Here is a 27,545-nt window from a genome sequence, read left to right on the forward strand (position 1 = left end):
GAGCTGATTCCATCTCTTCTCCCGGGGTGTTGTTCCTAGCCTGTGATAAACAGGAACGCGTCACCACGGTGCAGCAGGTCGCAATTCGTAGGGATATGGCTGCCACCTCAAAGGCTTGTTTCAGAATGGCGTCCATGCGCCGGTCATGTATATCCTTGAGGGCCATCCCCCCCTTCCACCGGAATGGTGGTGCGCTTCACAATTGTGCTAACTATGGCGTCTACCTGGGGGCACACCAGCATCTCCTTGGTTGCCGGGTCTAAGGCATAAATGCCAGCCAAGGCCCGACCCCCTTTGAATGAGGCCTCCGGCGCATTCCATTCCAGATCGATTAGCTTCTGTGCTGCTCGTAGGAGGGGAAAATGGTGAGTCGTTTGGCGCAGGCCCTCTAACAGGGGGTTCATTCTAGGTTCCCCTGGGGTGTCACGGCCCGGGAGAGCCAGTTCCGACAGGCATTGTGAGATCAGGCCTGGGAGATCCTCTTTCAGAAAGAAACTCCTCATGGTCCGATATGGTTCAATCCCCGAGGGAAGTTCTCTCCCTCCTCGGGGGGCTCGTCATCTTCCTCAGAGCAATCTGAATCCCCATAAGTGGGGCTTCCTGGTGGCGAGTGGCCGTGCCTAGGCCTTGAGGGTCCAGGGGCCGGGTCATTCGGTACGTATGGACCCGTTCGGGGAGCAGACTGCATTGTGATAAAGGCATGAATCCCCTTGAATAATTCCACCCAGGAGAGCGAAGCAGGATCTGATCTTAGGGGCACCTGGTCTCTCGGGTTCCCTGGCAGCTCACCGCTGCCTGCTAGGTCCGGGGTGTTCCCTGAGGAACTGGCAAGTATGCTGGGCTGCGACCGGTCCTGGCCTGGAACTCCCAAGGCCTCTTCACATTGGGCACATAGGGAGTCTGCTTCCTCGCTCTGAGGTTGCATGCAGAGCAGAGGCTTATGCCTGATTCTGGAGGTGCCGGCTCCGCTGACGCGTGGGCTCTCTTACGTTCCATCTCGTCTGTGAACTCAGCTGGAGTCTGCGCTTTGTAATATGCGCGAAGGATGTGCGCCTACCAATCTGCGCTTATCCACGCGTGCCTGTCCACGTGCGCTTATCAACGTGCGCGTATCAACGTGCGCCTATGAACGTGCGCCTATCAACGTGCGCCTACCAACGTGCGGTTAGCAACAGGCGCCTATAAATGTGCGCTTAGCAACGGGCGCCTATCAACGTGCGCTTAGCAACGGGCGCCTATAAAAACGTGCGCCTAGCAACGGGTGCCTAACCACGTGCGTCTATCAACGTGCGAGTAGCAACATGCGCCTATTGCACGGTAACGAACCAGGGCAGAAGGCGAGCAGGCAGGCAAAATGGCGACCCCCTTGGCGGGTTGCCACGTAGGCAGACTCTGCTAATCCTCGCTTCCTCGGAGACCAACAAGTAAAGATGTACGCCTTACCTTGTCTTCGGCGCTTCCCGGCTGCGACCCGGGCGGTCTCCGGCTGCAGGGGGAGAGGGTGATTACCGTCACCGCCACGCTCGAGGAAGTGCACCCGCTGCCTCTAGACTTGGCCCGAACTCGTCTCGCTCGGGGGCCAAGTCCACGCCGCGAGTCGGTCACCGGACCGAGGCTCTTACCTCCGAGGGGACCACGGAAATCGCCTCGGGAAACTCAACTGGGGGAGGGACCTAATGGTATCACCGCAGGAGTGCGGGGCTCGTCTTCAGGTAGGTTTCTTCTATGAATTTAGTCGTTAGGATTTGGAAAAACGCTCAGCAAGCGTGAGGCAGCTCCAAACTGCTTTGGAGACGGAAATTACTGAATTGCTGCACTTCCTGTGGGGGTATAGGTACCCGTGCTGACGTCAGATCCGTCTCCAACTGCTAGCACGAGCACACTATACCCACTTGTTCTGAGTCCATCTGGCTACACGCTAGGAAATGGTTATAGCTATTTATTTAAAGTACTTGTAACAGACTATATCACCATAGGTACTCGGTGTGGTACAACATAACTAAAGTAGCATATTAATAACACTATAACAACAACAAAATAATTACAACATAATAAGACAACTATCAACAGTAATACACATAATAAAGCATACAATAAATATTTCAATATAAAAATATAGGAGTTCATTTTCAGCTACTGACAGTTAACAAAGTTTCCCTGATAAACTTATCCAGCTAACTTGGCTGGGACAGACAACAGCACAGGTGAACTGCTAAATATACCCGGCTATATCAAAGTTAGCTGAATAAGTTTATCCAGCTAATCTTGGGACTGCTCTTATGCAATTCTAAAGTTATCTAGCTAATTGGGTGATGCAACAAGCATAGTTAGTGCTCTAAAGTGCATTATATTGCTTATATCACGCAATATTGTCACGCTAGAGCACTATTGCGGCAATATCATGTGATATACACAATATTTTGCATCTCTCTGCCTAGATTCCCTCCCCTATTACAATGACCTTCTCTGCATTCAATTTGCATGCATAAAGAATGCAAAAGCATGCAAAGAAAGTCATTAGTAGTGGTAGACCGCAATAAAATAGCAACACTTATTAGAAATGCATTAGATGTGAGATGGGAGGCCCAGGACCCTAATGTGGGTCTCGAGGCTCCCATCTCACATTTAAAGTGGCAGGAAAAAAAAGTTATGTGCAAATGAAGAGGTAAAGTGGGGGGTCAGTATTGACCCCATCTCAACCCAGGGACACCAGTCAAGGTGGCCTAGACTCCCCCAAAATGTTAATGAAAAAAAAAAAAAAAAAAAAGAATTGCACAGTGGCAGTAACGGCCCTGGCCCCCCTCCACAAAGCTAAAACAGAAAATGTGGTCCTGGCCCCCACTGCCATACCTTTCATCCCCCCAAGTGACAGAGATTCCCCTTGATGCCATATCCCCACCCCCTCAAATGACAGAGACACCCCCCCCCACTGCCATCCCCACTCCCTCAAGTGACAGAGGACCCTCGCCAAAAGTAAAAAAAAAACCCAAACAAACCCCAAAACAAAATAAGGGTCCCCAGACTGGCCCTCTCTTCCCACCCTCTTCTAATGCTGGATCCTTTTAAAGGTTCAGGGGGGATGACTAGTAATAATCTTTTTTGCATGCATTTGCATTACTCATGCATGCAAATTACATGCAAAGAAGGTCATTGTAATAGGGGAGGATATTTGGGCAGGGAGATGCAAAATATTGCATATATTGCACAATATACATAATATAAAGCAAAGCTGCTTACCTGTAACAGGTGTTCTCCAAGGACAGGATGATGTTAGTCCTCACACATGGGTGACATCATCAGATGGAGACCAGCACAGAAAACTTCTGTTAAAGTTTCCAGAACTATGATTTGGCATATTGAGCATGCCGAGCATGCCCTATACCACTCGAGGTCCCTCTTCAGTCTTATAACATAGAATTAGATTGAAAAGAAGAAAAAGGAGAAATCAAAATCCTCAGGGTGGTGGGCATGTTTCATGAGGAATAACATCTTGCTGTCCTTGGAGAACACCTGTTACAGGTAAGCAACTCTGCTTTCTCCAAGGATAAGCAGGATGGTAGTCCTCACACATGGGTGAATCCCGAGCTACAGGCTGCTCCCCAAAACAAAAGGGGAACAACAGACACCAACTAGGTGCCAACGGGCACAACAACAAAAGTGCTATTGGAAACAGAGGGGGAGACAGCCTGAATCAAAACAATGGGCCCTAGGCAGGGACAGTTCAGTTCTACACCTCAAAGAGATTCCGAAGGATAGACTGGCTGAACCTACTGTCATGTTGGCCATCCTAATCCAGTCAATAGTGAGATGTGAAAGTGTGGAGAGAACTCCACATCGCGGCCTTGCAGATCTCCTCCATGGAAATTCCTCACAAGAGGTCCACTGACATTGCCATGGCTCTGACAGAATAAGCCTTGACATGACCCTTAAGATGAAGTCCCACCTGGGCATAAGAGAAGGAGATGCAATCTGCAATCAGCTAGTGTCTGTTTGGCAACGGCAACTGCCAACCTATTCTTATCAAAAGAAACAAAAAGTTGGGTGGACTGTCTATGGGCTTCTGTCCACTCTAGATAGAAGGCTAAGGCTTGCTTGCGGTCTAAACTGTGCAGTGCTCATTCACCTTGGTGTGAATGGGGCCTGGTAAAGAAAGTTGGCTGGACAATAGACTGGTTAAGATGGAAGTCTGTCACCATCTTAGGCAGGAACTTAGAGTGCATGCGCAAGACCACCCTGTCATCATAAAATTTAGTATAAGGTGGATAACTAACTAAGACCTGGAGCTCGCTGACCCTACGCACTGAAGTGACTGCCAGCAAAAGTATGACATTTCAGGTCAGGTACTTCAGGTCGCAGGTGTGCAGCAGCTCAAAAAGGAGCTTTTATCAGCTGAGCTAGCACTACGTTGAGGTCCTAAGACAAAGCGGGAGGCCTTAGGGGAGGCTTCAATTGAAGCAGGCCTTGCATAAAACGTACTACTATAGGCTGTACAGAGATGGGCGTACCATATAAACCATGGTGGTATGTGCCATATGCATTCAGGTGGACCCAAAAGAAGTTGGTTTTCAAGCTAACCTCTGATAGGTGTAGAAGGTAATCAAGCACTTTTTGTGTAGGCATGAGAATGAACCTAGGGCCTTCTGCTCACACCACATGGAAAACCTCCTCCACTTCAGTCTGTAGGACCTTCTAGTGGAAAGTGTTCTAGAAGCCACTAGGACCTGAGACACATCCTCTGAGAGATTGAGTGGTTACAGGATTAAGCTCTCAACATCCAGGCTGTGAGTGACAGGGTCTGGAGGTTAGGATGCCGCAACCTCCACCCATTCTGCAAGATGAGAACTGGGAAAGTCCCCAGACTGATCGGTTTCTGGATGGATAACTCAGACCTGTCTTGGCCAATGAGGGGCTATGAGGATCATACTCCCTCTGTCCTCGCGAAGCTTCAAGAAAGTCTTTGCCAGCAAAGGAATTGAAGGATACGTGTACAGAAGACCTTTGCCCCAATGATGGGCAAACGCATCCAAACCTGGTTTGCCCTTTGTCCAGTACAGGGAGAAGAACCGAGTTACCTTACTGTTGCAAGGAGATGGGAACAGATCTATGTCTTGTCTCCCCCAAAGGCAGAAGATCTGATTCACCACTTCCTGGTTCAGGAAACATTCGTGGTATCTGAAAGCACACATTAGTCTGTCCGCCACCATATTCTCTGTACCTGCCAGAAATGTTGCCCTGAGCACCATCTCATGGGACAGGGCCCATGACAAAATCTGGACCACTTCCTGATACAGGAGGTACGATAAGAAGCAATTTAGGAAAGAACTAAAAACATGGTTATTCCGCCAAGCATATGTAGATGAGCAAGAGTGAGTAGAAGAGTTTCAAGACAAGGTTTTTTAGCAGGTCCTTAAGTTTTCACTTAATCTTTTTTACTTTTTTAGTATGTTTTAAACTTTTTATTCTCTGCTCCTTTAGTTTGTGGTTGAATGCAGCACTGTGATTGCATGCCCCTCAGAGAAATTTGAGGTCGGCTAATAAAGGACTATTATCAATTCCTACAATCAAGTCAGCTCATCTCAGCCAAGTCAGAGAGAGGGCGCTGTCAATTGCAGGCTCAAAACTTTGGAACTCTCTCCCAGTTACATTAAGGACGCAGCAAGAAAATAGTAAATTCAAAGCAGATCTCAAAATATGGATGTTTAATGCAGCATATAAGGAAGTTGAGAAACAGTCAGGTGTTTAAGTTTTTCTAACACCTATAGGTGATTTTGTTTTTATTTTTATTAATTCTGGTAATGTATTTTAATATTTTAATATTTTATTTGTTTAATATTTATGATCTTATCCCAAACAGCTAATACTTCTTAATTTCCTTCTTCTAATTTTTAGCAGTTTTTATCTTTTATAATTAATTGTAATCTCTTTTCTGCATATTTATTGAAATGTAAACCATCGTGAAGGCCATCGCTGAGACAACGGTATATAAATGACAATAAACCTTAAACCTTAAAACCTTAATTTTATAGTTTTATAGTTTTATTGTTAATTTAATATAGTTTTAGTGATAATTATAATTATGAGACGTTTGTATTTTTTCCTTTTTCCTGTTTTATTCTTGATGTAATGTAAACCTTGGAGATGGACATCGTCCGCACGACGGTATATAAAACTGTTTAAATAAATAAATAAATAGATCCTATACTTCCCTGCTTGTTCACATTACAAATCACTACCTAATTTGCTGTTTGGATCAGGACAAATTTGTTGGACAGCCAAATGGAGCCTGGAGCTCCACAAAGTTGATTTGGCAACAGCTTTCCTGATCGCTCCAGAGGCTCTGAGTGCAGAGCCCCTCTATATGAGCTCCCCAACCCAGGGTGGATGCATCCGTGGTTAGGATAATTTGTGTAGGTGGACTCCGGAAATTGATCTCCCGTTCCAGATTGGCGAGGACTCGCTACCAGGACAAAGAATCCTGGAGAGATGGGGTGACTTGGATGCTTGGCACCACTGTGACCTCAGGTTCCACTGGGCTCTGCACAGGTGTAAACATGCCAAGGAAGTGACATGGACGGTTGCAGCCATGTGGCCCAACAAACTCAACATGTGCCGTGCTGACACCTGCTGGCTTTCCTGGATTTCTGCCAAAATGGATGCCATGGTGGCGGTCTGTGAACGAGTAAGGAAGGCTCATGCCTGAGTCATGTCTAGCAGGGCTCCTATAAAGTCCAACTGAGGTGATGGACTGAGATGGGACTTTGGGTAGTTGATGACAAACCATAGTGACTCCAACACCCAGATGGTCAAGCTGAAGGACTGAATGGCCCTTGCCCAAGATGTGCTCCTGACCAGTCAATCATTCAGAAAGGGGAAAACATGCACTCCCAGCCTGCGAAGGTGTGCCGCCACCACGGCTAAGCATTTTGTGAAGACACATGGAGCGGATGCCAGCCCAAATGGCAACACTCTGTACTGAAAGTGCTGTTTCCCCAACACGAATCGGAGATACTTCCTGTGACCTGGAAAGATCTCAAAATGGGTGTCCTTTAAATCAAGGGAGCATAGTCAGTCCCCACTTTGCAGAAGGGAGATCAAGGTGCCCAGGGAAACCATCTTGAAATTTTCGTTTATTTAGAAATTTGTTCAAGGCCCTTAGATCTAGGATGGGACGGAGTCCTCCTGTTCTCTTTAGAATCAGAAAATACCTGGAGTAGAATTTCCCCCCTCTTTGCCTTGGTGGAACAGAATTGACCGCCCTAGCCTTTAAGAGTGCAGAGAGCTCCGCAAGCAGTACTTACTGATGCACTATTGGACCTCTGGACAGAGATCTGAGGCCTGCAGCCATGCCATTCTGCAGGAGCCGATTCCTGTAGCAGAGGCCCTCGCTGCTGATTCAAAAACATCGTAAGACGCCCGGACCTTGTGTTTTCCACATTCCAGGCCCTTCTGCACCAGCAATAGGAGGGAGTCCTGCTGCTACTGAGGCAGCTGCTCGGCTATCTCCTGCACCTGTTTCCAGAGTTTCCGCAAGTACTGGCTCATGTAGAGCTGGTAGGAGGCAATGTGGGCAATGAGTATAGTCACCTGAGTATAGGCCCTATTGAGAGCAGATTCGATGACCACCGATTGATGGAGTAGTTGATGCTTATTGAATCTGGTAGTCTTCTGGACAAGGTAGACCATATCCACCTTCCTGTTAATGGGAGGTACTGTGAGGGGGTGTTCCCATATGCTCAACAGCAGCTCCTTAAGGATATCGTACACTGGGACTGCCATGATTTCCTTAGGGGGCTCCACAAACTGGAGGATCTCCAGCATCTTGTGTCTAGCATCTTCCTCCGTCAGCAACTGAAACGGAATGGCTTCTGTCATTACCCATACAAATGCTGGGAAAAATAAGCCCTCCGGTGGGGACCTCCTTTGCTTTTCTGGAGAAGACGATTCTGAGTGAGACCCTCTGAGCCCTCAGAGGTGGTCTCTGCAGTATCATGCCCCCAGGGATCATAGGGACCCTCATCCTCACTGTAATCCACAGGAGATGGGGCCCTAGGTGCCTGGCCTTTGTCCAGAAGTGCAATCAGTGGCAAACCCGGTGCAGGCCTCGACAAAGCTGGAAGGGGCACATGCCGTGGTGTCTCTGCCGTCTAGACAGAGCTTCCTTCTCGGAGGAACTGGGAATGACCACCGTATCAGTTGGGGGGAAGCATTGGTGCCCCACTGGGCATCGATGGCCTCTTGGGAACTGGAGCCAGTCAGGCCGGTAACACACCAATGAGCACATTGAACCATTCCAGCAGCGGATCCAAAACGGACAGGAGCTGCGTTGGTACCATCGGTGCCACACGACCGATGCTCTGCAGTGTCACTCCACCACCAGCTGGATGCACTGCTCCAGCTCCTCACACTGCTCCAGCTCATCCTCGAAAGTTGCCAAAGCCAACACTGACTGGGAGGAAGGAGGAGTGGCCAGATCTTGCTCGGATCGGCGACTGGCACAAGAACCGGTGGAGACTGTTGCGGACCCCCAGCATCAATGGAGGATGGGCACTTTTCACCGGGGGGTCACTTTGGGGGCGCACCGGCATGAGCCGGCACTAGATTGGTCCACTGCTGATCCACATCTCTCTCGTTCTCCCATCCTTTAAGTTCTTCCTCCAGGTAGTTCCCCATTTCCTCAAAGTCTGTGTTTTTGAACTGTAAAACTCGGGTCTTTGTGGTTCTTTTCCCTATTCTTTTATTGATATTAAACCATACCATTTGATGATCACTGCTGCTGAGGTGGGCACCCACCTGGACATCTGAGACATTATCTGCATTAGTGAGCACTAAGTCGAGTATAGCTCCTTCTCTCATGGGTTCCAACACCATTTGTTTGAACAAAGATACTTGCATGGCATCCACTATCGCTCTACTATTTTTAGTTTCTGCAGATGGGATTTTCCAGTCTACATCTGGCATATTAAAGTCACCCACGATCACCACTTCTCCCTTCTTACCTATCTTATGGATGTCTTCAACCAGATCTCTGTCCAGCTCTTCCTTTTAGTTTGGAGGCCTGTAAACCACTCCAATATAAATGGACGCTCCGTCATCTTTTTTTAGGTCGACCCATAGAGCTTCTTCAATACCCCAACTTCCTTGTAGCTCAGTTGCTTGGATGTTGTTTCTGACATAAAGAGCCACACCTCCCCCTTTTCTATCCTCTCTGTCCTTCCTTTTCTATCCTCTCTGTCCTTCCTTAACAAGTTGTAGCCTGGTATTGTTGTATCCCATTCATGAGATTCTGTGAACCATGTTTCTGTGATAGCAACAATGTCCAATTCTGCGTCAGCCATTAGGGCCTGCAGATCTGGGATTTTATTTCCCAAACTATGAGCATTTGTGGTCATAGCCTTCCAGGTACTCTCTTTACGGTTATTGCATTTCCTGGACTCCTTATGAGATATTAGTTGAGATTTGTTATTCACTTCACTATTTCTTTTTGCGGTTGTGCCACTGTTGACAGAGTTATCCATCTCAATTAGATTTTTCTTTTGCTTATGGATCTTGAAATACTGCATGCATTGTGTTTTCTCTCTCTTTTCTGGTAATACTGCAATGCTTTTCTCAAGAACTTCTTCAGTTTTTAATTTAGAGAAGGCTTGTTCTTTTTGCATTTGGTACATTGTGTGTCTCCTCAACACAGGTCTAATTCTACCAGAGCCCACTGTATTCCTGGTTTTTAAAGAATTTCTTAATGACCTGTTTGAGTGGGGGGGGGGGGGGGGTATACCTGTTGGCTGCTCTTCTGTCAAGAATGGGTGACTGTGGGTCCTACCTGAGCCTAATGAATCTCCTTTTCTTGACTCCTGGTTTATTTGTGGTATTGGGGAATTATTTTTTGAGTAATGCAATGTGGGTGTAATACTTTTAATTGAAGCTAATTGATCTTTAATCACAGTAAGCTCCATTTTCAAGGAAGAGAGTTGTGCACAAATTGGGCAAGCTCTATGTTTCCAGATGCTTTCCCTCAGAATAAAGGCTCCACAGCAGTTACATTGGATAGTCCTCATCTTGGTAATTTGTGAATTGTATTTCCTTGACTGTAACCAATGTACTAATTTATCTTGCTGCCAATGGTAATCTAGGCAGTCTTTATTAGAAACAAGCCCCAGGGGTGGGTGGGTAGAGGGGTAGGGTGGAAGGGAGTCAAACATTTTAGCCTGGGACAAGCTGGGTAAAGCAGGGCACTTCTGGACTGTTGTCTTTGCTTTTTGGTCAATTCTTTTTTAAAAAACAGTCTTTATGCCCCAATATTTTAGTTTGTGCCAGCTAACCCCAAACTAGAGAGATTTTACCAGTTTAAAAGCTGAGAGCTTTGTTTGTGGGGTTTTTTTTCTTTTGTAACTTTATTCAGCAAACAGCAAAACTTACTAGAATAATAACTTACTATAAAGAAATGAAACAGACTATAAAGAAAGTTAAAACACAGACAGGAAATAATCACAGAAGCTTTCTATACAACTTCAGAGCTATAAGCAAAAATAAGCAAAGAATACTTAGCCACAATGAAGATTCCACAATGCAGTAAACAGTTCCACCAAGAAAAATCCCTCTAGCATGTGCACAGGACAACAATGGCTAACAATGGCTCCCTTGCTCTGATTACCTTGCCCAAGGTCTGAGTCACACCCAATTCAGTTAGATTACGTCACTTCTGGACTGTTGTCTTTGCTTTTTGGTCAATTCTTTTTTAAAAAACAGTCTTTATGCCCCAATATTTTAGTTTGTGCCAGCTAACCCCAATCTAGAGAGATTTTACCAGTTTAAAAGCTGAGAGCTTTGTTTGTGGGTTTTTTTTTTCTTTTGTAACTTTATTCAGCAAACAGCAAAACTTACTAGAATAATAACTTACTATAAAGAAATGAAACAGACTATAAAGAAAGTTAAAACACAGACAGGAAATAATCACAGAAGCTTTCTACACAACTTCAGAGCTATAAGCAAAAATAAGCAAAAAATACTTAGCCACAATGAAGATTCCACAATGCAGTAAACAGTTCCACTAAGAGAAATCCCTCTAGCATGTGCACAGGACAAGCAACCTTAACGAGAAAACCTGGAAAGCTATGACCACAAATGCTCATAGTTTGGGAAATAAAATCCCAGATCTGCAAGCCCTAATGGTGGAGGTGGACTTGGACGTTGTTGCTATCACAGAGACATGGTTCACAGAATCTCATGATTGGGATAAGGCAATACCTGGCTATAACTTGTTAAGGAAGGAAAGAGTGGATAGAAAAGGGGGAGGTGTGGCTCTTTATGTCAGAAACAATATCCAAGCATCTGAGCTGCAAGGAAGATGGGGCAATGAAGAAGCACGATGGGCCGACCTAAAAAAAGATGATGGGGCGTCCATTTATATTGGAGTGGTTTACAGGCCTCCAAACCAAAAGAAAGAGCTGGACATAGATCTGGTTGAAGACATCCAAAAGATAGGAAAGAAAGGAGAAGGGAGAAGTGGTGATCGTTGGAGACTTTAATATGCCAGATGTAGACTGGAAAATCCCATCTGCAGAATCTAAAAATAGTAGAGCGATAGTGGATGCCCTGTAAGTAGCTTTGTTCAAACAAATGGTAATTTATTTGAAAACTTTTATATACCGGTATTAGTATGCATACATCATACCGGTTCACATTGTAACTAAAGGCAGAAATTACAATCAACAGGGAGGGGAAAACAAGGAGGATTATACATAGAGCAGGGGGCATAGAAATTAAAGCATTAAAACTGTAACGAGCTATTTAGAGGACTATATACAAGTTTAGGCAGGTTATTTACAAGAGTAAAAGCAGGGGGGATTGAGATTAGAGCGTTGAAGTTGTAACGTGCTATTTAAAGGAAAGAATACAAATTTAAGCGGGTTACTTACAGGAAAGTATAGGAGAGGGTTCAGGAGGGCAGGGGTTGGTAGGGGAGGGGGAGGAGCAATAAGTTAGGGTCAAGGGGGGGAGGAGGTGAAGGTTAGTCAGGGTAGGCTTGTCGGAAGAGCCATGTTTTAAGTTTTTTTCTGAACTTGGAGTAACATGGCTCCAGCCTGAGTGTGGTGGGGAGGGCATTCCATTGCTTAGGGCCTGCAATGGAAAGGGCGCGATCCCTGGTAGAAGTAAGGTGGGCTTTTTTTAAGGGGGGAATGGAGAGGGTGCCTTTATTGACAGTTCGGGTGGGTCGTTCGGTGCGTATGTGACAAAAGGGTTCATCTAGCCAGTTAGAATTGTATGTGTGGATGGAATTGTGAACTATGGTTAAGGTTTTAAAGAGAATTCGGGATGCGATGGGGAGCCAGTGGAGTTCTTTGAGTATAGGAGTGATGTGATCAGCTTTCCGTGAGTTAGTAATGACCCTAGCGATAGCATTTTGGAACATTTGTAAGGGTTTGGTGGTGGAGGAGGGTAGACCAAGGAGGAGGGCGTTACAGTAGTCGAGCTTTGATGAGAGGGTGGCTTGGATGACGGTACGGAAGTCATGATAGTGGAGGAGGGGTCTGAGTTTCTTCAGGATATTGAGCTTGAAGAAACCTTCTTTGAGGATGGTGTTGATCTGTTTTTTTAGATTGAGTTGTTGATCTAGGATTACTCCAAGGTCTCTTACGGTGGTGTGGGGCATTATGGTGTTGAAAGCTGGGTCGTTGGAGATCAGGGGTTTAGGAGGGAGGTGGGGAGAGATGAGGAGCAGCTCCGTTTTAGAGGAGTTTAGTGCAAGGTGGATGTTGGAGAGGAAGTCATTTATGTTAGCAAGACAAGTGTTCCAGAAAGCAAGGGCATCTGAGAGGGAGTTGTGAATGGGAATGATGATTTGCACGTCATCTGCATAGAGGTAGAATTTGAGGCCAAGGTCTGTGAGGAGGTGACATAGAGGAGTGAGATAGATATTGAAAAGGGTAGAGGAGAGAGAGGAGCCTTGGGGGATGCCTTGAGACAAGGGGTAGAGTGTGGAGTTGGCGTTTCCTATCTTGACGGAGAACTTTCTGTTACATAGGTAGGATTTGAACCATAGCAGGGCTAGTCCGGAGATACCTATTTCGGTTAAGCGGTTGATGAGGTGGTTGTGGTTGATGGTGTCGAAGGCCGCTGAGATGTCGAGGAGGGCGAGGAGGTAGCAGCTGCCTTGTCCATGCCTATGAGCAAGTGATCTGTGAGGGAGAGCAGGAGGGTTTCCGTGTTGAGGTATTTACGGAAGCCGAATTGGGCTGGATGAAGAATATTATTACTTTCCAAATATTCTGAGAGTTGGATGTTTACAATCTTTTCCATAATTTTGGAGAGGAATGGCAGGTTAGAGATAGGGCGGAAGTTGGCGGGGTCTTTAGGGTCTAGTGTTGGTTTTTTTTAAGAGGGGCTTAACAATTGCTTGCTTGAGCACATCTGGGACAGAGCCAGAAGAGAGGGAGGAGTTTATGATGTCTGCGATGGGTTTGGAAATAGTATTTGGGATGGAGAGGAGAGATTTAGTGGGGATGGTGTCCGAGGGGTGTGATGCAGGTTTGAGTTTTTTGAGGATGGATTCCACTTCTTTAGAGGAAGTCAGGTCGAGGGTTTGGAGGGTGGGTGAGGTGGCAGAGGGTTGAAGGGGGGGGAAGGGGAATTGAGGGAGATGGGTATTGAAATCTGCGGAGGATGTTGGTGATTTTTGCGAGGAAATATTGGGCGATTTCTTCACTCTTGGCAGTGGCTTCGTTCTCAGGGATAGCGGGCTGGGAGGATTTGGTGAGGTTGGCAACATAATTAAAGAGGGCTTTAGGGTTGTACATGTACTGGTGGATCTTGGATGAGTAGAAGTCTCTTTTAGTTTTAAGGGTAGTTATTCTGTATTGGTGAAGGGTGGTTTTGTAGCTTGAGGCAAGTTGGGGTGAGGGGGCTTTTCGCCACGTTCTCTCTCGTTGCCTAAGGGTGTTTTTTAGGGATCTTAATTCTGTCGTGTACCATGGTTGATGGTTTTTTGTGGAATGGGTAAGGTTACGTTTGGAGATGGGACATAGTTTGTCTGCAGTGGAACCCACGAGAGAAGGAGCTATACTTGACTTAGTGCTCACTAATGGAGATAATGTCTCTGATGTCCAGGTGGGCGCCCACCTCAGCACCAGTGATCAAACGGTATGGTTTAATATCACAAAAAGGATACAGAAAAGAAACACAAAGACCCAAGTTTTGCAGTTCAAAAACACGGACTTTGAGGAAATGGGGAAGTACCTGGAGGAAGAACTAAAAGGCTGGGAGAATGAAAGAGATGTGGATCAGCAGTGGACCAATCTAAAAGGAGCAATTACCAAGGCAACTACTCTATATGTTAGAAAAGTAAAGAAAAGCAAAAGAAAAATGAAACCTATCTGGTTCTCAAAGGAGGTGGCTGACAAAATAAAGGCCAAAAGAACAGCGTTCAAGAAATATAAAAGATCCCAAAGGGAGGGGCACAAAGAATATTTGATTGAACTGAGGGAGACGAAGAAATTAATCAAGACGGCAAAAAGTCAAGCGGAAGAGAGGATTGCCAAGGAGATAAAGAATGGTGACAAAATATTTTCCAGATACATCAGCGAAAAGAGAAAAGTTCAAAGTGGTATAGTGAAATTGAAAGGTGGAAAGGATCAATGTGTGGAGAGGGACGAAGAAATGGCAGAAATATTAAACGAATACTTCAGTTCTGTGTTCACTAAAGAAGACCCTGGAGAAGGACCATCTCTACTTAACAAGAAACTGGAGGGGAGTGGAGTAGATAAAAATCCATTTACAGTAGAAAATGTATGGGAAGAGCTGAAGAATCTGAAAGTGGACAAAGCCATGGGGCCTGATGAGGTTCATCCCAGGATACTGAGGGAGCTCAGAGATGTGCTGGCGGGTCCACTGTGTGACCTGTTCAATAGATCTCTAGAAACCGGAGTGGTGCCGAGTGATTGGAGAAGAGCAGTGGTGGTCCCGCTTCACAAGAGTGGGAACAGAGAAGAGGCTGGTAACTACAGACCGGTTAGCCTCACTTCGGTGGTGGGAAAAGTAATGGAGTCACTGTTGAAAGAGAGAATAGTGAACTATCTAGAGTCCGGAGAATTGCTGGACCAGAGGCAGCATGGATTCACCAGGGGAAGATCCTGTCAGGCAAATCTGATTGACTTTTTTGACTGGGTAACCAAGGAATTGGATCAAGGAAGAGCGCCCGATGTCATCTACTTGGATTTCAGCAAAGCTTTTGATATGGTTCTACACAGGAGACTGGTGAATAAAATGAGAAGCTTAGGAGTGAGTGCCGAGGTGGTGGCCTGGATTGCAAACTGGTTGACGGAAAGAAGACAATGTGTGATGGTAAATGGAACTCTCTCTGAAGAGAGAGTGGTTTTAAGCGGTGTACCGCAAGGATCAGTGTTGGGACCGGTCCTGTTCAATATCTTTGTGAGCGACATTGCAGACGGGATAGAAGGTAAGGTTTGTCTATTTGCAGTCGACACTAAGATCTGCAACAGAGTGGACACGCTGGAAGGAGTGGAGAGAGTAAGAACATAAGAACATAAGAAAATGCCATACTGGGTCAGACCAAGGGTCCATCAAGCCCAGCATCCTGTTTCCAACAGTGGCCAATCCAGGCCATAAGAACCTGGCAAGTACCCAAAAACTAAGTCTATTCCATGTAACCATTGCTAATGGCAGTGGCTATTCTCTAAGTGAACTTAATAGCAGATAATGGACTTCTCCTCCAAGAACTTATCCAATCCTTTTTTAAACACAGCTATACTAACTGCACGAACCACATTCTCTGGCAACAAATTCCAGAGTTTAATTGTGCGTTGAGTAAAAAAGAACTTTCTCCGATTAGTTTTAAATGTGCCCCATGCTAACTTCATGGAGTGTCCCCTAGTCTTTCTACTATCCGAAAGAGTAAATAACCGATTCACATCTACCCGTTCTAAACCTCTCATGATTTTAAACACCTCTATCATATCCCCCCTCAGTCGTCTCTTCTCCAAGCTGAAAAGTCCTAACCTCTTTAGTCTTTCCTCATAGGGGAGTTGTTCCATTCCCCTTATCATTCTGGTAGCCCTTCTCTGTACCTTCTCCATCGCAATTATATCTTTTTTGAGATGCGGCGACCAGAATTGTACACAGTATTCAAGGTGCGGTCTCACCATGGAGCGATACAGAGGCATTATGACATTTTCCGTTTTATTCATCATTCCTTTTCTAATAATTCCCAACATTCTGTTTGCTTTTTTGACTGCCGCAGCACACTGAACCGACGATTTCAATGTGTTATCCACTATGACACCTAGATCTCTTTCTTGGGTTGTAGCACCTAATATGGAACCCAACATCGTGTAATTATAGCATGGGTTATTTTTCCCTATATGCATCACCTTGCACTTATCCACATTAAATTTCATCTGCCATTTGGATGCCCAATTTTCCAGTCTCACAAGGTCTTCCTGCAATTTATCACAATCTGCTTGTGATTTAACTACTCTGAACAATTTTGTGTCATCTGCAAATTTGATTATCTCACTCGTCGTATTTCTTTCCAGATCATTTATAAATATATTGAACAGTAAGGGTCCCAATACAGATCCCTGAGGCACTCCACTGTCCACTCCCTTCCACTGAGAAAATTGCCCATTTAATCCTACTCTCTGTTTCCTGTCTTTCAGCCAGTTTGCAATCCACGAAAGGACATCGCCACCTATCCCATGACTTTTTACTTTTCCTAGAAGCCTCTCATGAGGAACTTTGTCAAATGCCTTCTGAAAATCCAAGTATACTATATCTACCGGTTCACCTTTACCCACATGTTTATTAACTCCTTCAAAAAAGTGAAGCAGATTTGTGAGGCAAGACTTGCCCTGGGTAAAGCCATGCTGACTTTGTTCCATTAAACCATGTCTTTCTATATGTTCTGTGATTTTGATGTTTAGAACACTTTCTTCTATTTTTCCTGGCACTGAAGTCAGGCTAACCGGTCTGTAGTTTCCCGGATCGCCCCTGGAGCCCTTTTTAAATATTGGGGTTACATTTGCTATCCTCCAGTCTTCAGGTACAATGGATGATTTTAATGATAAGTTACAAATTTTTACTAATAGGTCTGAAATTTCATTTTTTAGTTCCTTCAGAACTCTGGGGTGTATACCATCCGGTCCAGGTGATTTACTACTCTTCAGTTTGTCAATCAGGCCTACCACATCTTCTAGGTTCACCGTGATTTAAGGAAGCTGAAAGAGTGGTCGAAGATATGGCGGGGGGGGGGGGGGAGGCTGATGTGCATGGAGCAGGAGAGAGACCTTGGGGTGATGGTGTCTAATGATCTGAAGTCGGCGAAACAATGTGACAAGGCGATAGCAAAAGCCAGAAGAATGCTGGGCTGCATAGAGAGAGGAATATCGAGTAAGAAAAGGTAAGTGTTTATCCCCTTGTACAGGTCCTTGGTGAGGCCTCACCTGGAGTACTGTGTTCGGTTCTGGAGACCGTATCTACAAGGAGACAGAGACAAGATGGAAGCGGTACAGAGAAGGGCAACCAGAAAGGTGGAGGGTCTTCATCGAATGACTTACGAGGAGAGATTGAAGAATCTAAATATGTACACCCTGGAAAAAAGGAGGAGCAGGGTGATATGATTCAAACTTTCAGATACTTCAAAGGTTTTAACGATCCAAAGACAACGACAAACCTTTTCCGTCAGAAAAAAATCAGCAGAACCAGGTCACGAGCTGAAGCTCCAGGGAGGAAGACTCAGAACCAATGTCAGGAAGTATTTCTTCACGGAGAGGGTGGTGGATGCCTGGAATGCCCTTCGAAGGAAGTGGTGAAGACCAGAACTGTGAAGGACTTCAAAGGGGCATGGGATAAACACTGTGGATCCATCAAGTCTAGAGGACGTGAATGAAGAGGGGGTGGCTCGCGGGAATGAAGGCTACTACCTGGAGATAATACCCTTATTCAATATACATACACACGGTTAATGCGACTCCAACATTGCTCTAAGCTTCAATGGTAAGAGGAAATGTGGGGAAAAAAAAAAGGATTTGCATTCACAAAAAAGCGGGGTGTAGCTTGCTTGTTACGGCAGTTACTACCCCCAAACCAAATAAGCCTGATACTTTACTTTCAATGCATATCCAGCATAGCTCTCTGCTTCAACGGCAGGGGAGAAAGTCTGATACTTCACTTTCAACGCATAGCCAGCATAGCTCTCTGCTTCAACGGCAGGGGAGAAAGTCTGATACTTCACTTTCAACGCCTAGCCAGCATAGCTCTCTGCTTCAACGGCAGGGGAGAAAGTCTGTTTCTTCACTTTCAACGCATAGCCAACATAGCTCTCTGCTTCAACGGCAGGGGAGAGTCTGTTACTTCACTTTCAACGCATAGCTCTCTGCTTCAACAGCAGTGGCAATATAGAAAAGAGGATCTATATATAGACAACAACCAACAAGGACTGAATTACATAGTCGAGTAAACAAAAGCATGGGTGTAGCTTGCTTATTGAGGCGGTTACTATCCCTAACTAAGCTACATATTCAATTAGATGCAGTTCCAACACTGCTCTCTACATTAATGGTGGGGTGGAAGGGAAATAGAACTAAAAGGTACTAAGAGCCAAGCATAACAAGTAAGAGGAAAAAAAAAAGTGCATAGCTTGCTGGGCAGACTGGATGGGCCGTTTGGTCTTCTTCTGCCGTCTTTTCTGTTTCTATGTTTCTATATGTTGCAATTGTATTTACTGATGTGCAACATCAGAAGGTGGGGACAGTCATGGCTACAACAGATACCTATGCCTCATGGAATTTTTAGCTGATGCAAATTAGTTTTCACAGGGCAATTTTCAAACCTCAATACACACATTAAAAGGGCTACTGAAAATGGGCAGCCCTTTCCTTCACTGCAGCACAAAAAGGGGTGTGTAAGGCTGGAGGAGAGAAATTATATGCTTTGTGCCTCATCCTGGGGGGTGGGGGCCTTTGCAAATTAGTTTGCAGGCCCCATGAGTACAATGTATTCGCAAGCTTGCAATTCCCAGGGACAGTCTCAAAATTGCCCTCAATTCAGGAACAATGAATTGTTATGAAAGCTACTCAATATCTCTCCTCTCAAATACTGTATCTCTTTTCATCCCTCCTCGTGCACTTTGCTTATCAGACATTTCTCGCCTATTTGTGCTCTTCTTCTCTATCGTCAATTCCCAACTCCATGCTTTCACCTGGCTGTGCTGTGTGCTTGGAATAGAGTTCTTGAACTGGTGCGTCATGCTCCCTCTCTCGCCGTGCTTAAATCCCATCTAAAGTCCCACCTTTGTGAAGCCACTTTTAAATCTTAGGCCTGATTGTCTGCTTTTAGCCTTATTAACTAACTTTCTTTTCTTTATGAAGCATGGTCTTGCTTTATGAAATACCCCAAGTCTCTTGTCCTGTATGTTTGTCTATTGAGCATGGACTATCTTTTTTTGTGTGTTTGTATTGTGCTGTGTATCTTTTTATCTTTATTTAAAATTTATCGCCTATAAACTAGGCGATGTACAGAAGAAACTATAAGGAACCAAATACATACATAAAATCATGTACAAATATAGAACGTAAACATGTCAGATAAATTAAAAGACGAAATACAAAAAAATATTATGGGTTAATAAAATGCCTGTCTGAAAAGCCATGTTTTCAAGGAAATCTTGAAGGACTTCACACTGTCTACCAGCCTCAATGATATGGGAAATGAGCTCCAAAGGATGGGTGTTGCAACTGAGAATGCACAGACCCTGGTATTACACAGCCTAGCTTGTAGTGGTGAGGGTATGTCTAGAAGGCCCCTTTGGGAAGAGCACAGCTGATGAGTAGGGCTATAAAGACGCAGGATAGCACTGCTCCAGGGAGAGATAGCAGAAGAAATCAATTTAAAAGTAATAAGATCAATCTTATACTTTATACGCTTGGCGATGGGTAGCCAGTGGAGGTCAATGAGAGTAGGAGTGATATGGTCTCGTCTATTTGTGCCAGCACTGTAGAAATGTTAAGTAGTAGTAGTAGTAGTAGTAGTAGTAGTAGTAAGCTACTACTTGGCAGCACCCTACTATCCATAATAGTTTGTAAAAAGCTGAAAGCTGTAAGGCTTCAGTATACTTGAAAAGGGCACTTCAGCATAAAGTGCTCCTTAAAACAGCAACAAAGAGAATGAGGTTAAGAATGGACAATTTAAAAGTTCAAACTAAAACAGTATCCAATTATTAAAGCACATCATTCAGTGATCATGAATAACCATTGGAACAGAAATACCAAAGCCATTCAGCACCAGAAAGTGCAACAATGAGAAAATGAGTACATAAAAAGCCAATGACCAGAGAAAACCAATATGTCAAATCTGGAATCAGGCTACAGGGTCTAATATCTCAGTATAGTGCCCGTCTTAAAAGAAAAACAAGAAAAGTGGAACACAGTGCTGAAAATCTTCAGATTCTCCATTACCTGCATTCTTTAAAGGCTGCTACTAATGTCCTCCAAAATGGTAACATGGGCTTTATGATAAAGTTGGATACTTCCACCAATTCTTCAATTACAGAAAGTGTTTCACGAGTAACATCTGTAAATGAAGAGAAACATTTTGTATTTCGGAAAAATAAATAGCAAAGAACACTATTCAAATACTTCTGTTTATAGCCTAGTGTTTTGCAACTTTCTCAAATCCAAGGCACAGTTACAATAACAAAAATGTTGTGTAGCATACTTAATACCTCACACCAGACAGTGTGAACATGGAGAGGACTAAGATGGCCAAAAGAAAAGCTGGGGAAACACTGAAAGCCCCACCAATCTCTCCTCCAAATTTTAAAACAAAGGGGGAGAGAGGGGACAGAGACACATATAAACCTGTCATGATAGAAGTACAGGAAAAGAGAGAAATCAGTGTGGTGTGGACAGTCCACAATACGACTGCCAAAGCTGCTCCCAACTATCAGAGTAAGTCATTTCCAGTGTTCAGTGCACACTCTTTCCATTTCTCTCAGACTGGGGATAGGACAGAGGATGGAAGGACTCAAAGAAGGCAGTTCAGGATGGGGAAGCTGAGGAGATGGGGCCTGCATGCTACCCATTCATTACCACACTCCAGGACTCATGTAGTAGCTAGGAAGAAGAGGCATGAGTCTTGTTGCTGGGAGGTGCTAAGATTAGATCCCAGGTGCTGGTCTGGATCTGAGCGTCAGGCAGAGGAGAATTTTCCATGGCACACCTGATCAGATTTGAAAGCACACTGGTTGGGAAACACCATTATGGCTGATTTTGTTAACTGAAATTTTTTTTTTTAAATAGTAGTATTGCTGGAACCTAGGACCTGATTCAACTGCTTTAATCTTGCCATTCATTTCTCCCAGAGTCAGTGGTGTAGTACCACAGGAGCAAAATCTGCAACTACAGGGCAGAAACACTCCTCTTGCAGGACAGCAGCATTTCTGTAGGAGCGGAGATGGAGGAATTAAAGCAGTTGTGGTGTTTTCCAAATGCACATCCCCTTTCAATAGCCGTAGAGGGATCTAACTCTGAGAAATGATATGTTATCTCTAGGGACCTTCATTTTTTATTTATATTTTTTAAATTTTACCTGGGAATTTATCAGGGTTTATTATGACAAAAACAGGAGAAAATCAGTAGATATGGATAAATATCAGAGATTATTATGGTCGAGAGAAACCAGGACAATAAAATAATATTGAGAAGATTCTCCCACTCGCCCATTCAGCAACATCCCCATCGCTATTCCCATCCCCTGCTAGCATGTCCCTATTTTTCCCTACACCCATCGAGAATCTCCCTCTCCCCCCTCCCCCCCCCCCCCCTCCCCCATTGCTTCAGCATTCATCCTTACCAGTGATAGCTCCAGGCTTCTTCAGCAGCATGCTTACTGAGATTCCTGTGCTCTGCAGCACTGCACTTCTGCTTTTGCGCAGGGCCAGGGAGCTTACCAGGAAGTACTTCTGGTGGGCATGGCCCACTTTAAATGCTGTATTGGCAGAACCAAACAGCAGTCACCTTGGCTATCTGGGGGAAGGGAGAACAGAACTTGAAATGCCACATCAGCAGCACTAGTGGGTGAGTGCTGTCACTGGTGGAAAGGCAGGACATGAAATGCTGCAGATGCTTTGACCCATACTGGCTTCCTGCAGTTGCAGGATCTGCTCTTTAATCAGCCAAAAATTAGGGTGAAAATCAGTTTAAACAGATTGTCACTTTTGGAAAATCCAGAAATGTATGTGTGAAAATCAATTTAAACTGAAAACGAATGACCCTAAGTATCTCTTTGAAGAATGGCTGGCAATAAAAGTGAGCATTGCATTTGCTTTGGAATCTAAAGGACCTTCAGAGAGCTGATTCATGTTACTCATGATCCCTATCCTTATCTCTACCCCAAGAATCCCATTTCCAGCTTTTTTAAATTAATTTATGTATTTATTTATTTAACACTTTTCTATACCGACCTTCATAGTTTAGGACCATATCAGATCAGTTTACATCGAAAGGGGGAAACTGTAACAAACCATTGATAAAAAAAACAGGAAGGACAAAGTTACATTCAACAGGGGTAGTAAACTTGGAAGCCAAGACTGCTAGAAAGAAAGGTCTAAGGAACATAGAGATTAGGATAATAAAAAAATTGTGAAGCAGCGTCCTGATTTCTTGCTCCTGTACTCAATTAGATAAAGTAGCCCCTGCCCTCAAATGAATTTCATCTAATCACCCACCTTTGAAACTTATGGTGGCTGGAAGCTCCTCAGGAAGCTCCTCCTTTTAGACAAATCTTGATTTTTTAGAGAAGGAAACTGAGGGCATTTTCAGCTGTCAAAATATGATTTGCTGATTTAATAGTATTTTATATGGAGAGATTAATGTCACCTAGGCAGCTTACATTATTACCTTATATAAAAAACATAAAAACATTAACAAAAAAAAAAATCATACTTAATACAGTTGCATCTATTAGGAGAAATGCTGTACCATCACTTAATGTCAAATGCATAATGGAAAATATGTGTCTAATAGCTTTTTCAAAGTTTTTGTGCATTCAGTGATTCTGAGGATCAATGATACAGAGTACCACAGAACAGAATCAGCAACATAGAAAAGTCTCTCATGGGATTCTGCTAAACAAATCTGTCACATTGATGGTATATTTCAACAAACCTCTCTAGGAGTATCATAGCACATGACCAGGATCGCTGATGTGAAGAAGTTGATTAATCCAGGGAAGAAAGTCTGTTTTCATCATTTTATGAATAACAGTGCAGTTTTGAACTGGATTTTCTCCTCAATCAAGAGCCAATGAAGCTCTTTCAGAACTGGCAAAATATGAGCCTAGTGACTAAATTCTAGAAGACATAGTTACACCCTTGTGACTGAACCCTCAGGGAGCAAGGAACAATAAGAACATAAGAAACTGCCATACTGGGTCAGATCAAGGATCCATCAAGCCCAGTATCCTGTTTCTAACAGTGGCCAATCCAGGCTACAAGTCCCTGGCAAGTGCCCAAACACTAAGTAGATCCCATGGCACTGATGCCAGTAATAGCAGTGGCTATTCTCTACGACAACTTGATTAATAGCAATTAATGATCTTCTCCTTCGTGAACTTATCTAAACCTTTTTTAAACCCAGCTACACCAATTGCCCTAACCACAACCTCTGGCAACAAAATCCAGAGTTAATTGTGCATTGAGTGAAAAAGAATTTTCTTGGACTAGTTTTAAATGTGCTACTTGCTAACTTCATGGAGTGCCCCCTAGTCCTTCTATTAAGCTCCACCTTCGCCCTCAGCTAGCCGACTTGGCAACAAGTTCCGTACGTCTCACGACTACTGCCTTCGTGTTCCTGTGACTACGCTATCAAGCTTGGATGTGGACCCTGTCTGGTACCCGCTTCTCGGGGGCCAGTGTGTGCATCGGAGACTTGCTCTCCTAGCCTACCCCACTCCTTGGGCTGGCTCCGCTCCTCCTGGGTCCTGCCCTACAAGGCCTCCCGCCCCTCGGGACCATCCCTGGAACACCTCTTCAATCCATGAGTTCTACAACAGGGATTCCCCGCTCCTCTGGGTTATCCCTGCACCCTGTACAAGACTACCTGCGCCTCCCCGCTCTTCAGGGCCACATCTATGTGTATCTCAAGTTATTGCCAGAGCTGCCCTGCTCCTCAGGGTAGTGTCTCCTGCTTTCAGTGACTGTCATCATCTCTCCGCTCCTCGGGGTCGTGTCTACATACTGTATCGAGACTGCCTGTGCTACTCCGCTCTTCGGGGCTGTGCATACGCCACCAGTAGAGGCTTTGCTTGGGCTTCCTCGTTCAGTGGGTTGGCCTTTGGCATTGCATTATCATCCTCTTTGCTGCGCAGCTCCTCCCCTTCGGATTGCCCCTCCGGAGTACCGTGAGGAAACAACAAAAAAATGGATGCCACAAAGAAATCTTTTTCAATTCTTTAATGGTGGAGACGAATGAAACTTGTTAAAAATGGCCCGACTCTGGCCGAGTTTTGCCACAAATAGTGGCTGCCTCAGGGGCTATAAAAGACATATATATAAAATCAATAAATCATAAATACATACAAAATCATAAAATCATTAAAATGTAGACAAAACACTTTAAATGTCAATGAGTGAAAATATAAATTAAATTAAAATTATAATTACAAACAAACAATATTTAGTTACATAGATAAAACAGATATAAGAACAAAAAATTCCGAATTTAAAAGTGACAATGGAAATAAAATAAAGAGCATGTTAGCAACATCAATCTAAAAAAGAGGTGCCTGCAAGGTTCATCCACAAGCAAAAGATCAATAATAACAATACCTTTCTTGTAAACACACTGTAAATTCAAATAGGAAATTCCAGAAAACATCCGCAGAGATTTCATTTTTTTCAGATATATGTGTACTGCGGATGTTTTCTGGAATTTTCACTCATTGACATTTAAAGTGTTTTGTCTACATTTTAATGATTTAATGATTTTTTTTATATATTTATGATTTATTGATTTTATATATATGTCTTTTATAGCCCCTGAGGCAGCCACTATTTGTGGCAAAACTCGGCCAGAGTCGGGCCATTTTTAACAAGTTTCATTCATCTCCACCATTAAAGAATTGAAAAAGACTTCTTTGTGGCATCCATTTTTTTGTTGTTTCCTCACGGCTCTTTTGGATCGCCTACCTTGCTGTTTCTTGGGCCCCTCTGGAGTACCTCCTGCATGGCCAGTCTTGCGCCTCCCGCTCTGCGGCCTGTCTGGCACCTCTCTCTTCGGGATCCCAGCCCAGGTACTGCCTCTAGCCTGCCTCTCTGCTGGGGTATACTCCTGGCTCCTCGGGCCCTCTCCATAGAAGTTTATAGGCGAAGGTACCCAGAGTTCCCACTGTGTCTGACCTCGCCTCCTGATGGTGTGGACCTGTGGGGCCCCTCCCCACAGGTGGTATCAACTCGCATCTCGGGCCAAGGGTCCACATACCCACAAACCATAACAGATTACCAAGTCCATGGACCTGGCAGAGTTCTCGGATCTCCAGGCCATTCCTGGCCTGGCGTAAAGGATCAGCGAACAGAAAATATTCTTGGAGTCTCTGGCTGCAGCCAGACAACCTGAGCTCTCGTCTAGATGCTACTGTGGCTGCCACTACCATGTCTATCAAGCTCAATACCTCTACGCCGGCTCCTCGGCTGACTGTGCCCTTGCCGGCACCTCCACTTTTTTTTTTTAATGAGCTCTCTCTTGTGCCGGGGGATCATGAACCAATGCAAATTGCACTTCTGCCTACAACCTGCTTACTTCCCAGATGTGATCACCAAGACCACATACATCCTGGCCCTTTTGGATGGTAAGGCCTTGATCTGGGCGTCACCTCTCTGGGAGCAAGCAGACCCGGTCCTTTGGAACCTTCCAGGGTTCCTGGCCCTGTTTCGGTCCATCTTTGAAGACACTGGTTGACGAACAGAGTGCGGATCATCTCTTCTTCATCTTCAGCAAGGCTCTCGCCCTTTAACGGACTACGTCATTGAAATCCAAACTCTTGCTTCAGAATTACATTGGGACTCCAACTGCCTATGTTAAATTTCATCTGCCATTTCGATGCCCAATTTTCCAGTCTCACAAGGTCTTCCTGCAATTTATCAAAATCTGCTTGTGATTTAACTACTCTGAACAATTTTGTATCATCTGCAAATTTGATTACCTCACTTGTCGTATTTCTTTTTAGATCATTTATAAATATATTGAAAAGTACGGGTCCCAATACAGATTCCTGAGGCACTCCACTGCCTACTCCCTTCCACTGAGAAAATTGTCCATTTAATCCTACTCTCTGTTTCCTGTCTTTTATCCAGTTTGTAATCCACGAAAGGACATCACCACCTATCCCATGATTTTTTACTTTTCCTAGAAGCCTCTCATGAGGAACTTTGTCAAACGCCTTCTGAAAATCCAAATACACTACATCTACCGGTTCACCTTTATCTACATGTTTATTAACTCCTTCAAAAAAGTGAAGCAGATTTGGGAGGCAAAACTTGCCTTGGGTAAAGCATGTTGACTTTGTTCCATTAAGCCATGTCTTTCTATAAGTTCTGTGATTTTGATATTTAGAACACTTTCCACTATTTTTCCTGGCACTGAAGTCCAGCTAACTGGTCTGTAGTTTCCCGGATTGCCCCTGGAGGCCTTTTAAAATATTGGGGTTACATTAGCCACCCTCCAGTTTTCAGGTACAATAGATGATTTTAATGATAGGTTACACATTTTTACTAATAGGTCTGTAATTTCATTTCTGAATTCCTTCAGACCCCTTGGGTGTATACCATCCGGTCCAGATAATTTACTACTCTTCAGTTTGTCAATCAGGCCTACCACATTTTCTAGGTTCACAGTGATTTGGTTCAGTCCATCTGAATCATTACCCATGAAAACCTTCTCCATTTCGGGTACCTCCCCAACATCCTCTTCAGTAAACACCGAAGCAAAGAAATCATTTAAACTTTCCACGATGGCCTTATCTTCTCTAAGTGCCCCTTTAACCCCTCGATTATCTAACGGTCCAACTGACTCCCTCACAGGCTTTCTGCTTCAGATATATTTTAAAAAGTTTTTACTGTGAGTTTTTGCCTCTATGGCCAACGTCTTTTCAAATTCTCTCTTAGCCTGTCTTATCAATGTCTTACATTTAAATTGCCAACGCTTATGCATTATCCTATTTTCTTATGTTGGACCCTTCTTCCAATTTTTGAATGAAGATCATTTGGCTAAAATAGCTTCTTTCCCCCCCTCCCCTTTTAACCATGCCGGTAATCGTTTTGCCTTCTTTCAACCTTTCTTAATGTGTGGAATACATCTGGACTGTGCTTCTAGGATGAATGGCAAGAACTCAAATCCCCTTACAGGAGTTCTGATGGGGTACCCCTCATGTCTGGGGCAAATGGGACTCCTCCTTAAGAGGTCGATTTTAAAAGTGTTGCTTGCACTAAAATGCTCACTGTAGTAATGTGGCCAGTAATGGCTTAGGAAACAGCCAAGAGAAAT

At 44.3% G+C, this 27,545-nt stretch overlaps 1 protein-coding gene across 6 annotated transcripts in view; it reads right to left on the reverse strand.

The window, feature by feature from the left end:
• Positions 1-27,545, reverse strand: part of ERMARD (ER membrane associated RNA degradation) — a 452,987-nt gene that overhangs the window by 206,057 nt on the left and 219,385 nt on the right. For all 6 annotated transcript variants that reach the window (XM_029594214.1, XM_029594212.1, XM_029594213.1 and 3 more), the window contains one exon: positions 20,463-20,577. In XM_029594214.1, the coding sequence (XP_029450074.1) occupies positions 20,463-20,577 (115 nt within the window). The remainder of the gene's footprint in view (positions 1-20,462; positions 20,578-27,545) is intronic.

Source organism: Rhinatrema bivittatum, chromosome 3, assembly GCF_901001135.1.
Source record: "Rhinatrema bivittatum chromosome 3, aRhiBiv1.1, whole genome shotgun sequence".
Classification (NCBI taxonomy): Eukaryota; Metazoa; Chordata; class Amphibia; order Gymnophiona; family Rhinatrematidae; genus Rhinatrema; species Rhinatrema bivittatum.